At 38.4% G+C, this 11,164-nt stretch overlaps 1 protein-coding gene across 1 annotated transcript; it reads left to right on the forward strand.

Moving 5' to 3' along the window:
- The first annotated feature begins 20 nt into the window (after nucleotides 1-20).
- Nucleotides 21-9,996, forward strand: ARMT1 (acidic residue methyltransferase 1). Its single transcript, XM_084201540.1, has 5 exons — nucleotides 21-102; nucleotides 1,457-1,562; nucleotides 2,086-2,327; nucleotides 3,772-3,937; nucleotides 4,963-9,996. Exons 1-5 carry the CDS (start codon nucleotides 53-55, stop codon nucleotides 5,728-5,730), a joined length of 1,332 nt encoding a protein of 443 aa, XP_084057666.1. The 5' UTR covers nucleotides 21-52; the 3' UTR covers nucleotides 5,731-9,996.
- Nucleotides 9,997-11,164: the final 1,168 nt, after the last annotated feature.

The following is an 11,164-nucleotide window of genomic DNA, read 5'->3' on the forward strand; positions in this document are numbered from 1 at the left end:
GGGAGGGGGCAGGGGGAGGGCGGTGCGCCGGCTCGTGGGGGGGCGGAGCAAGATGGCGGCGGTACCGGCGCTCCCGGTGTCCCTGTCGGGCAGGTTTAAGGGGTCCGTCACGGCCTGGCGCGCTCGGCACCGGCAGCGAGGCGGGGGGCGGGAGGGAGCTGAGGAGCCGTCCGGCTCCTCGCCGCCAGGGAGCGGAGGTTTTCGGGCGGCGGGTGGGGCCGGGGGGCGGCTCTTGGCCCGGGGAGGCGGGCGGGGACAGCAGCGCCGGCGACGCGCGGGGCCCGTAGGCGGCGCTGTGGGCGCGGCGCAGCCGCCGCCGCAGTCCCCGGCCCGGGCCGGGCCGGCCGTGAGGGGGTGACAGCGGCGGTGCCGGGCTCCCTGGCAGCTGCTCGGCTCCGCGGCTCCAACCCACCGGGGAGAAGTGTCACAGTAAAAATCGTCCTCCAGGCCGGTGTGCGCTCTCTTGCGGCTGGCCGCGTTCTGCTCGTTGTCCTCGTACATAAACAGCGTTTGGAGAAAATGTAAATGAAGTATATAATGGAGAGTGCGTTTCTCGTTGATGAGATGCGTGATAACATTTGAGCAGATCTCGGGTTTTGCATCTTAGCAATAGAGGCTATCAGCAATAGAGGTCGCGTTTTAGCCTAGAATTAACTGCAATTTTTCGCTGTTTTGTCAGGGCCAGTCATTTAGCTTTTTCTTCCTTGAAAAGGTTACTGTTTATAATTTTCTGCAATAGTAGGCACAAGAACCTGACAAGTTTGAATTTTTTTTTTTCTTTTTGTTTTGGTTTTGTTTTTTTTTTACTGTCCGCTGCTTTAAGGGCTACTTTTAATACTGTTGTGTTATAATCCCAGCTGGCAGGAAAGCACCACATAGCTCAGCGGGGTGGGGAGGGGTGAATGAGAAGGGAAAAAATGAGGAAACTTGTGCGTTGAGAGCAGTTTAATAATTGAAATGAGAATAAATCGTAGTGAAAAGAGCAAAGAGAAATAGAACCCAAGAAAACCAAGTAAGGCAAATGAAAGCAATTGCTCACCACGAACTTCCTGATGCCTAGGCAGTGGCTCCCTGGCCAGCTTTTCCTCCTGGTTTCCACTGCTGAGCATGACACCATATGGTCTGGAATAGTCTCTGGGTCAGTTAGGGTCAGCTGTCCTGGCTGTGTCCCCTCCCAACACCCCGTGCACCCTCAGCCTCTTCGCTGGTGGGGTGGGGTGAGGCAGAAAAGGCCTTGACTCTGTGCAAACCCCACTCAGCAATAAGGAAAACATCCCTGTGTTGTCAGCACTGTCGCCAGCACAAATCTAAAACATAACTCCCATACCTGCTACTGTGAAGAAAATTTACTCTACCCCAGCCCAAAGTAGCACAAAGAGCTTGCATTTGTTTTTAAAAATAGAAGCTATTTCATCCTTTGCTGACAATAACAAAATACTGATCCTCTCTTTTTTAGATCCTTTGCATATTTTACTATTAAAGACAGACTTCCCCAGATCCTCACAAGAGTAATTGATACTTTGCATCGACATAAAAATGAATTTTTTGAAGAACATGGTGAGGTAAGAGTAAGGTCCCTGTTTCCTCTGATGTTTATTCCCCCCTAGCCCTTGAGACCCTTTCTCTGCCTTGTTTTTGCTGGCAAGGCTTGTTTGTCTCAATCCTTTTGTCTGATTAAAAAAAAAATTGCTTTCTAGTAGCTATTTTTGATTAGTTCTGTAACACACCTTTCTGTCTAACCTTTTCCTTCTGATCTGTCGCTTATGCAACTGCATCACTTGAGTTTTTGTGTTGATACAGTGTTTGATGGACAGTAACATCTTCTGAACATGACTGTGTTTCAACACTCTCTTCACCTCTAATAAGCAAAAAATCCAATCTGAAAAGAAGTCCCATATGGAATTAATTTTAGGATCTTGGATCTGAAACAAGCTTTATTCACCAAAATATATTTTGTTGAATCAAGTGATTTGTCAGAGACTCTCATATGGCAATTAAAACCTTACACATTCCATGAACAGTTGATCTGTGTTTCTACAGGAATAAAGGTACAGAATAGGAACTTTTGTTCTCCACTTTTTTCAGAAGGGTGTTGAAGCAGAGAAGAGAGCTATATCTTTCCTCTCCAAACTGCGGAATGAGCTGCAAACAGACAAGCCGGTGACCCCTTTGGAAGATGAGTTGCCCGATGCTGTGCTGTGGAACCAATACCTGGACTACCAACGAAATTTACCAAATGGAAGTGGAGAACCAAGTTGGTTTCAATCCCCTTGGCTGTATGTAGAGTGTTACATGTATCGAAGAATTCATGCAGCATTAGCACAGAAGTAAGTAGTTACTGGCTTGGTATATATTACTTCACAAAACTTTACTCTTTCCCATTTTTATTTGGGAAAAAGAAAGACAGCTGAGAAGTAAGATAAAGGAAGATCTTAGGCTTTTACCATATTGCCTTTTTCTCAGCTTGCACATCAGATTTAAAATTAATACCTTTACTTATTTTTAGCACAATTTGAAGCTTGCTTGATGCTTCACTTTTGGTAGTTGGTCTACATGAAAACTCTTGAGCTTGACTGTATAGTTTGATTTTGCAGACTAAAGTCAATTGAGATATGAAAACCATGTAGCATTTCTACAAGGTTTGTTTGTCTAGAATTTTCTTTTCAGCATTAAACATAGAACATGAGAGCCACAAATCTCTTGGGAATTCTAACTTGTGTTGCTGCTTGCAATCTGAAGTTACCATTTGAGAACTGTTTCTTACAGCAGTAGACCCATCTTAAGCAGCCCCTGTTGTTCATTCTACACCAGCTTCTTAGTTACAGCACTCCTTGCAGCCCATGTGTTGCATCAAACTTTGGGAGCTGATACTAGTTAAAAATAACTGGGCAGGAAAAACTTGTTGTGCTGGTACCATGGAGATGTGCCAGTACAACGTCATGGGGTAGGAATGAACAGTTTAAGATCCCATCCTGTTGCTGCCAAAAAGATTTGAAAGCTCCCCGAGTACTGGATTTACCCTTAGTGTTGTGGAGATGCAAACACAATAATGGGACTCAGTTTCCACTGGTATGTTGTGTAATCTGAACTCTTGAACCAAAAGCTTCAAATATGAGGTTGATCTGCTGGATTGCACTTAAAAAGCTTAGTAGATACTTTTAATTTTTAACTTTTAAGTTTCTTGATCTCCGATATTTAGTTGCTCTTAACATATGCTTGGATGGAAGTTCAATCATTTGTTGAAAGGTCATCATGCAAATGTCTCATAATAGATTGGCCTATAATTTTTATATATTACAACATTCTCATTTGTCATGGTAATTTTCCAGAATCCTAGTAAAGACTTTCATAGGAATAACTTCCTAACTGGAAGAGAATTTGGTATGGGAAATACACTCCAGCGCACAGAAACACATATAAAATCAGGCCAGCTTTCCTTGACTTTAGTTCACTTGTATGTTACAGTTTTAAATCTCTTGTCTGAAGAGTGGAGTTCAAAATGCTCACTGTCTGTGCAGTTCCCAGAGTTGTTGTAATTGAATACTTGTTCACTTTCAGAATATATTGCTATATAAAGATGCCTTGCATAGTGTCTGTTTCAGCAAAATATTAGGCTCTTATGGAGATATGGTAAAATCTACAAATTAGAAGTGGAAAATCTAATTAAGGCCTGTAGTACAGTCTAAAGGGGCTGACCTTTGTGCTTCTTTTGCATGTGCTGTAATGAAGAATGTGGGAAGTATGTCAACATATTTGTTCTTCTCTTTTTAGCCCACCTATTGACAACTTTGATGTATTTAAGGAAGGAAAGGCTCAAAATTTCTTTGAATCCCAAGAAGCTGTTATTGCCTTATGCACTTATTTTCAGGAACTTCTTAAGAACATCAAGGATCTAGATGAAAAGCAACTTCAGGAGGAACTTTTTAAGCTATTGCAGGTAAACTGATAGTACTTAACACAAGAGTTGACAATATCTCTCCTATGAAACAAATAAGAATTTGAGGTTATAAAGAATCTGAACTTCATATGGGAGCTAAAATATAGATCTTTTGTTTGTAAAAGTGTGATGAAGTCCTGATAGCCCTACTGTATTGCTGCTATTCTGAAAATATTTATATTTTGGGTTCTTGTTTAAAATACAGTGCTTTTTTATGAACTGCTGGTCTTCATTGTGTATATGAAAACCCAGCAATCTTTCCTTCAAAACCAGTATCTCTCAAACATTTAAAGTCAAATTCCAGATGACTTTTTTGATATTTACCTGTTATTTCTTAAAACAGTTATTAATTCTTAAAAAAGTTAATTTTAGTTGTCAATTAAATGTTTTTAGACTTCATTTGTGGAAAAAAAATAGAAGTAAGTCTGGTTCAGAAGTGGTTTAAAAGCTTTTTAACAGCATTATTCTTGGAATATGGTGCCTTTGGTAGAAACCCCAAAGTATCATAGGATTACAGATAAGTTCAGTAGCTGGCAACAGTGTACGCCAAGTATTTGATGAATCTTTACAAAGGGCTCATTAGTAAGTACTTAAAATACATATATCTAAAATACTTTTTTGGCTGCATGCAATAAAAAAAAATCTGTTTTTTTAATTTCTTTTTCTGTGTTACCACTGATATTTTTTGAAATTGCAGTATGGAGAATATTTCTGTTTTGAGCTTTGTGATCAATGTGTTTATGTTGATCTAAGTCTTCCATCTTTGTCATTTTTGACGCCATTTCTGACGGATAAATGCAGAGCTTTGTTTGGTTTCTTCCACAAAATCTTGTCTATGTTGGACACCTGTACAAGAAGCTGAGTTATATTGAGTTATATAAAGCTTGGAAGAATATTTGGAGTTAGAACCTTTATTACCTAAAACAAAACCAAGGGAACAAAATCTTCAGTGTATGTGCAGTTGAGAATGTAACTACAGTGAGACTTAGTAATTTTTTTTTTCTTATTTTTCTTTTTCCTTCTAGGTGTCCTTGTGGGGCAATAAGTGTGACCTTTCTTTTTCAGCTGGTGAAGACAGCTCTCAGAAATCTAGTCCTTTGCAATCCCTGGAAAACATGGTACCTTACATCTTAGTGAATGATATGGAAAAAGTTTGGTCACTACTTGTAAATGCCAAAAAAAATAGAACAGAAAGAAGTAATGTTAGAGTTGACATAATCCTGGATAATGCAGGATTTGAACTTGTAAGTGATCTTGTGTTGGCTGATTTCTTGTTGTCGTCAAAGCTAGCTGATGAAGTCTGTTTTCATGGAAAAAGTATTCCATGGTATGTATCAGATACCACAAAGCATGATTTTAACTGGACTATTAAACAACTGGGGTCAGCTAATCATATGTGGATGTCTAGATGTGGGATAAACTGGGAGGGCAATTTGAAGAAGGGAGTTTGGGTTTTCCATGACCACATGTTTTGGACTTTGCCACATGATTTTTCCAGTATGAGTGAAGTTGCTCCTGACTTGTATGCTGAGCTACAGAAGTCAAACTTGCTTCTCTTCAAAGGTGATCTAAACTATAGAAAATTGACAGGAGATAGAAAATGGGAATATAGTGTCCCATTTCATCAAGCCTTGAATAAGTTTCATCCTGCGCCTCTCTGTAGTTTGAGAACATTGAAATCTGACACTCAGGTTGGCCTGAAACCTGGACAAGGTGAGCAAATTCAGGCTTCTGAACCTGAGTGGATGGTAAGTGGAAAATATGGGGTAGTTCAGTTTGATGCTGGTCTCTAGGTAAATGATTTGTAATATTCTGAAGGAGACATTAAGTCTGACTTTAATTATTTTCTCTGTTCCATACTTGGCTTCAGTAAAGATTCTTTTTTGTTTGCGCTTTTTCCTCTCAAGTGGTTTGTTGGTTTTGTCTGTGGAAGACTTTAATGTTGTGCAAATATTTATAAACGGTCTTCGTATACGTAACTCAATCTGCATTTCAATACATTTTGTTTTCCTGTTGTCCAATGTCAGAAGATCTTTAAGATGAATATTTAGTTGTCCATAATATTTTTTCTTCATCGCTGAGTGTGAGTTTAATGAGTGAAAGCTTTACAAGTGAAAAATTTGCTTCAGAAACAATTTCCCCAGTGCCACATTAGCATGAATTTACTTATTTTGGAATAATTTGTGCTCCGTGTCATTTCATGCATTGCATGAAAGTTAGTATTTTAGAGAATTCAGAAGTTAATTACAGACAGATTCTTTTGATGTTTTGAGGATAGTTTGCATTATATTAAGGGATAAGTTATTGGGTAGCAGCTTGTAAACGTTCATGTAGAATTGAGTATTGAATTTCAATCTTAAAGCACAAGTGAATGTTGCTAACCAGTTTGCCTGTGGGAGAGTTGTCCCATCTGGTAGGAAGATTAGTGGGAGAAAGGACAATCTCATTTTAAGAATATTGAAGATACTGTTTATTTACAAAGCTCTACCAAAAAAGAAGCACACAGAAAAGCCTCTCCAAACAAAAAAATTTATGAAACCCAAGTGTTTACATTAACTGGACTTCAGATTTAATGCAGATTTGATCTGCAGGTGGCCTGTCAGCAGTGTATGTATGAGGTTCAAGTACTGCTGCTTCCTTCTGTTGTGGTAATTCTGTTTATTTTTCAAATGTATTTGTTTGGGGGTTTTTGTTTGGTTGGTTGTTTTTTAAGAAGGATGCCTTAATTTTTAGGGAGGATATACAACCCATTTGCACTGAGGAGTACAGGGTAGAGAAGCATATGCATACAGGTTCCTGTTAACTGGAGTTGTTAGGTGCCCATTTCTACTCTTCCACCCTGGTCTCAAAAGCTGCTGCTTGTTATGTTCATACAACAAAGATCTATACAGTGGATAAATATGTTCCAAATGCTGGTGACTTTGATTATTTGTGTTTATTTTCTTCTTCTTAAATATGAAAGGGTATTTTAAGGTTCCAAGGTCAAGTATTCAAAAACAAAGATGCAAGGAATTTCATGAGGCAGTTGTAGGGGGGGGGGTTATAATTTTGAGACCTGGGTTTACTGCTCTTATTTCCTTTGTATCTTTGGCTTGGTACTCCTACAGGGTGAATTAATCCCCATCCTTAGGCACCTGATTGAACTGCAGAAATTAAAAATCAAGTCAAGAAGGCTGAAGGTTAGACTGCTGAAGGTTTCTGGAGAGAGCTCAACAGCACTCCAGCTTTAGTGCTTTGATCAAGTATGTAAACGACAGGATGAATCTGTGCACTGGAGCCTCAGTGTCTCATCTTTGAAAATGCTGTTAACTTGTTTGAAGTGCATTTTGAAGCAACAACTTTGGGTCAAGAACAGAGAGATGGAAGTTGTGGAATATGTGGAATGAGAACATCATACCTTGCTCAGAGAGCAGTTGGGGATGGAATCTGCTTTGCCTGTGCACAGATTGTTTGTAAGGTGCTGACTTAATTTGCCAGAGAGGTTTAAAGGAATATAATGAACAAGAAGAGAAAGTCACTGTTGGGGGCCACCCTTGACAAATAGATTTGCCTCTTGCACAATCCTTACACATGCTGAGAAACTTGATTTAGTTTTTTACTGGTTGTTACTGTGTCCAGGTTGCTTTCAGGCTGTTACTTCTGGGAACTCACAATGCTGATTGGGGAAAATTAATAATATGAATTAATGACAAATACAGTCCTACAAAATACAAAATCAATTAGGAGATGCATTCGTATTTGCTCTGTATTACTGAATCATGAGGATTGCTACAACACATGTAATTCTTAGCTTGGCATGTGAAAGCTAATGTATGACATGTTGTCATGCTGAAAAACCATCTCTCTATTCTCCTGTTGATGAAAAGTGCATATTCCATCTTTTGCCCCTCACAAAGAGAAGTTTATGTGGTAATACAGTGTGACTGTGGCTGTGTAAGGAATGTACAGCCATAACTTCCAAATGCTTGACTTCTATAACTGTAATTGCAAAGTGCTATCTCTAGGCAGAACTGAATATGCAGCATACTTTTCTGTTTGTTGGTTGGCTATATTTTTGTAAAATTTTGATTGATTGTATGAAAAAAGAAAACATCAGTGTTGCTGTAATACAGTGTTACAGTCTCCCATGACACAACAAAGTTGTGAAGGCATATTCCAGTGAGGCACAGTGCTCTTCTGATGGGTTTGCCACAGTTTACTTAAAAATGGGAAACTCTTTTGTAGTTATTCGGTGTTAATTACTTTTTGTAATACAGCTTCATGAAATGCCAACATGAACCTATTGCATTTAGGTGGAATTTAAAAACATAACCTGAAGTGTGTGTTAGAACACTAGCATGTGCTGTAATACAACTGTTTTTTAACTTGAGTATTTAAGAAAGTTCCTTCTATACATCTGTGTTACAACTGATTGCCCAAAAGTTTTCTACAGCATAACTCAGGAGCTACTGATTTGTACATTAAAATTTCTGAGATTTCCATTTCATATGCCATTTGAATATTTATGGCAAAAGCCAAAGGCATTTTCAGTAATTCTGAGGACCACAAAAACCCCCATTTTTTACTTTTTTTTTTTGTCTTTTAACTTTTGAGCAACTGTATTTGTAAGTCAAATTTTGATGACGACTTTCATTGTTGAGGAAATAGGAAGAAAGTAATGTCACAGGCACAGTGAAAGGCAGCACACATCTGTCTGAATACTTGGTAAGTTATCCTGTAAGATATCTACAATAATTTCTTATGTATATAAGGTTACTTAAAATAAATTGATTAATGTGGAAAATAAGTTGATTGTATGAGTAGAAGCTTGTAAGAATATTGAAATAAATTATATAATTTTGTGCAAGTCAGACATTGTTATACTATTTCAGTGGCTGGGGAAGCCAACTTAAAGTAATTCAGGTCTTAGTTCCTGAATTTTTTCCTTATGAAATGGATTTTATGCATAAACCTGTAAAGCATATTTATTCAATGAAGTTTTGAAAGATACAGGTGCAAGAGATAGGTATCATAAAACGTTCTTCTGTAACAAGACAGGACAATAGTAAGGAATTTTCTAGTTTTTAAGCTACTTGTACTCCTGTTAAAATTTCAAAACCTTAAAAATGATTGGGTGTCTCTTAAATGTATCTGGTACTTACTTACTAAGGTTGGTGCAGCTGATGATGTCATTTCCAGAATCACTTTAGAACTGATAGGTGCTTCATGTGTTCCAGCAAAAATGGAAATATTTTGGTGTTACTCTAACTAAAATATTTCCAAAACACTTTGGTTTACACACCTTGCTGATATCCCATAAACACTAACTGTTGTTGAAACAGTTTTTTTAAAGTTCATAGTGTTATTTGCATTCATGCTTACACTTGTTCCATGTGAACATTTATCTCCTGTGCTGTCAAACAGCATAGGAAAAAAGTTTACTCTGTTGCATGAAAATTACTCTATGAAATGGTTTTAATCTAAAAAGAAACCCTTAATTGTGTCTAAAATAAAAATTCCAAACTGGAATCTTGTACAGAACTGTTGGGGTTTTTTTTCACTAAAGTTTGTTTGCTTACCAGCTTTCTGTTTACCCAAAATTACAGAACAAAAGCTTGTAATTATTTTTATTTAAAGCAAAATGTAAGTTGGAATTCACCTAACACTTATCTAAGGATTTCAAAATAAAACTGAGAATGTGCTGGTTAAAGTGATCCTTTTCTTTCTTTTTCATATGCTAGTGGCAGAACACATGTGAGGGAAAACATCCTATAACATAGACTTGTTTGTGTTTTCTTGTTTGCCTCTGTTTTGGCTTTTTTTTTCCCTAAAACTTTTGAAAACTTCTGTACATTTTTATTCTTGCTGATATACTTCTGTTTCTAACAGCCTGAAAATAAAAAATCCATTTACGTGTATTTTACATGAATTAAGAATTAGTTTATGGATTAATCCACATTCTGCCTCAGCTTTGCAGTTGTGAATTCTGCAGACATGTTGTAAGAAGGGTTCTTATTTGCAGTGCTTTTTTGAGGTTGAGCTCATCTGGCTTTATTTCCACTGTGAAAGAAATATAAAATGTCCTCTTGTGATAACTTAGAGTGAATAAATAAGATTCAGTACTTGTGTGCTGCTTCTGTTATATCACTTTTCAGTAAGTGACATCATCATAATCTTTCAAACTCCCTGTGAAGAAAAATTTACCTCCTTGTAGAAATTTATTTTTCCTGGGATTCTGCTTACTTCTTCCAAGTCTAATGAAGTAACAGATTAAAAGCTGAGGTAAGATACATCAAGATATATACTATGGGCTTTTTAATTTGCTTTCTTAATGTTAACTAATTGATTGGTCTCACACTACCATGGCAAGGCTGATGCCTTCCAAGACTGATGAAAGGCCTGATGATGCATTTCATGCAGTTGCATTTGGAATAGGTTTCATGTCTTATCTCCCACTTCCCAAAAAAATACCATTAATTGTCATAGGTGAGGAAGTGCACTGAGTTCTGGTCCTAGATGGTCTATATACACACATAATTGTTAATTTTAGTCTAGGACCTGTGTAAAAGGCAGAACCATTCAGGAAAAAGGGTTAGGGTCGAGGAGTGCTCCCTCAAGCTAGCTGAAGGGCCTTTCCACCTACTTTTCCTTCTGTCCAGTGACTTGTGTTATCTGCACAGAGGTCCTATTTCTGCTCAATGTTCTGCTAAGGTTAGGGAATTAGGAGACAGGTAAATCCCTCCAGCCCAAGAAGGGCCTACAACTTGCAGAGAGAGCTCGAGTATCTTTACATGAATGAAGAGCATCTGCATTTTTCCATGGTTGGTTGTAGTCTTGTTTTCAGGTAATCCTGAGTTAGAGCTACACTTGAGTGCTTTTGTCATGAATTAGATACACAGCTTTGACTGCATCCATGATGTTAGATTGGGCCTTGGAAGTTTTGCTGCTGCTTTGCTGGATTGTGATGGAAGCATTAGCAGGAACTACTTGCTTGGGGCAAATCAGGGAGTTTTCATACGTATGTGGAAACCTGAGATCCACATACAGAGGACTTGCAAAATAGGTGCATGTGTTGAGTTTATACTTTTCAAGGACTCTGTGTCTGGTTTAAGTTCCTCAAACTGAAAACAACCTAATACATCAGCACCAGCAGCTTTCCCTTACACAGATTCCCACTTCTTTCCCAAGCCTGATTAGTTCCCCCCATGTGTATTGCATTTTCATCACTCCCTTTGTCCAGGGTTGTAA

Source organism: Fringilla coelebs, assembly GCF_963513975.1.
Source record: "Fringilla coelebs genome assembly, chromosome: 3".
In the NCBI taxonomy this organism is placed as follows: domain Eukaryota; kingdom Metazoa; phylum Chordata; class Aves; order Passeriformes; family Fringillidae; genus Fringilla; species Fringilla coelebs.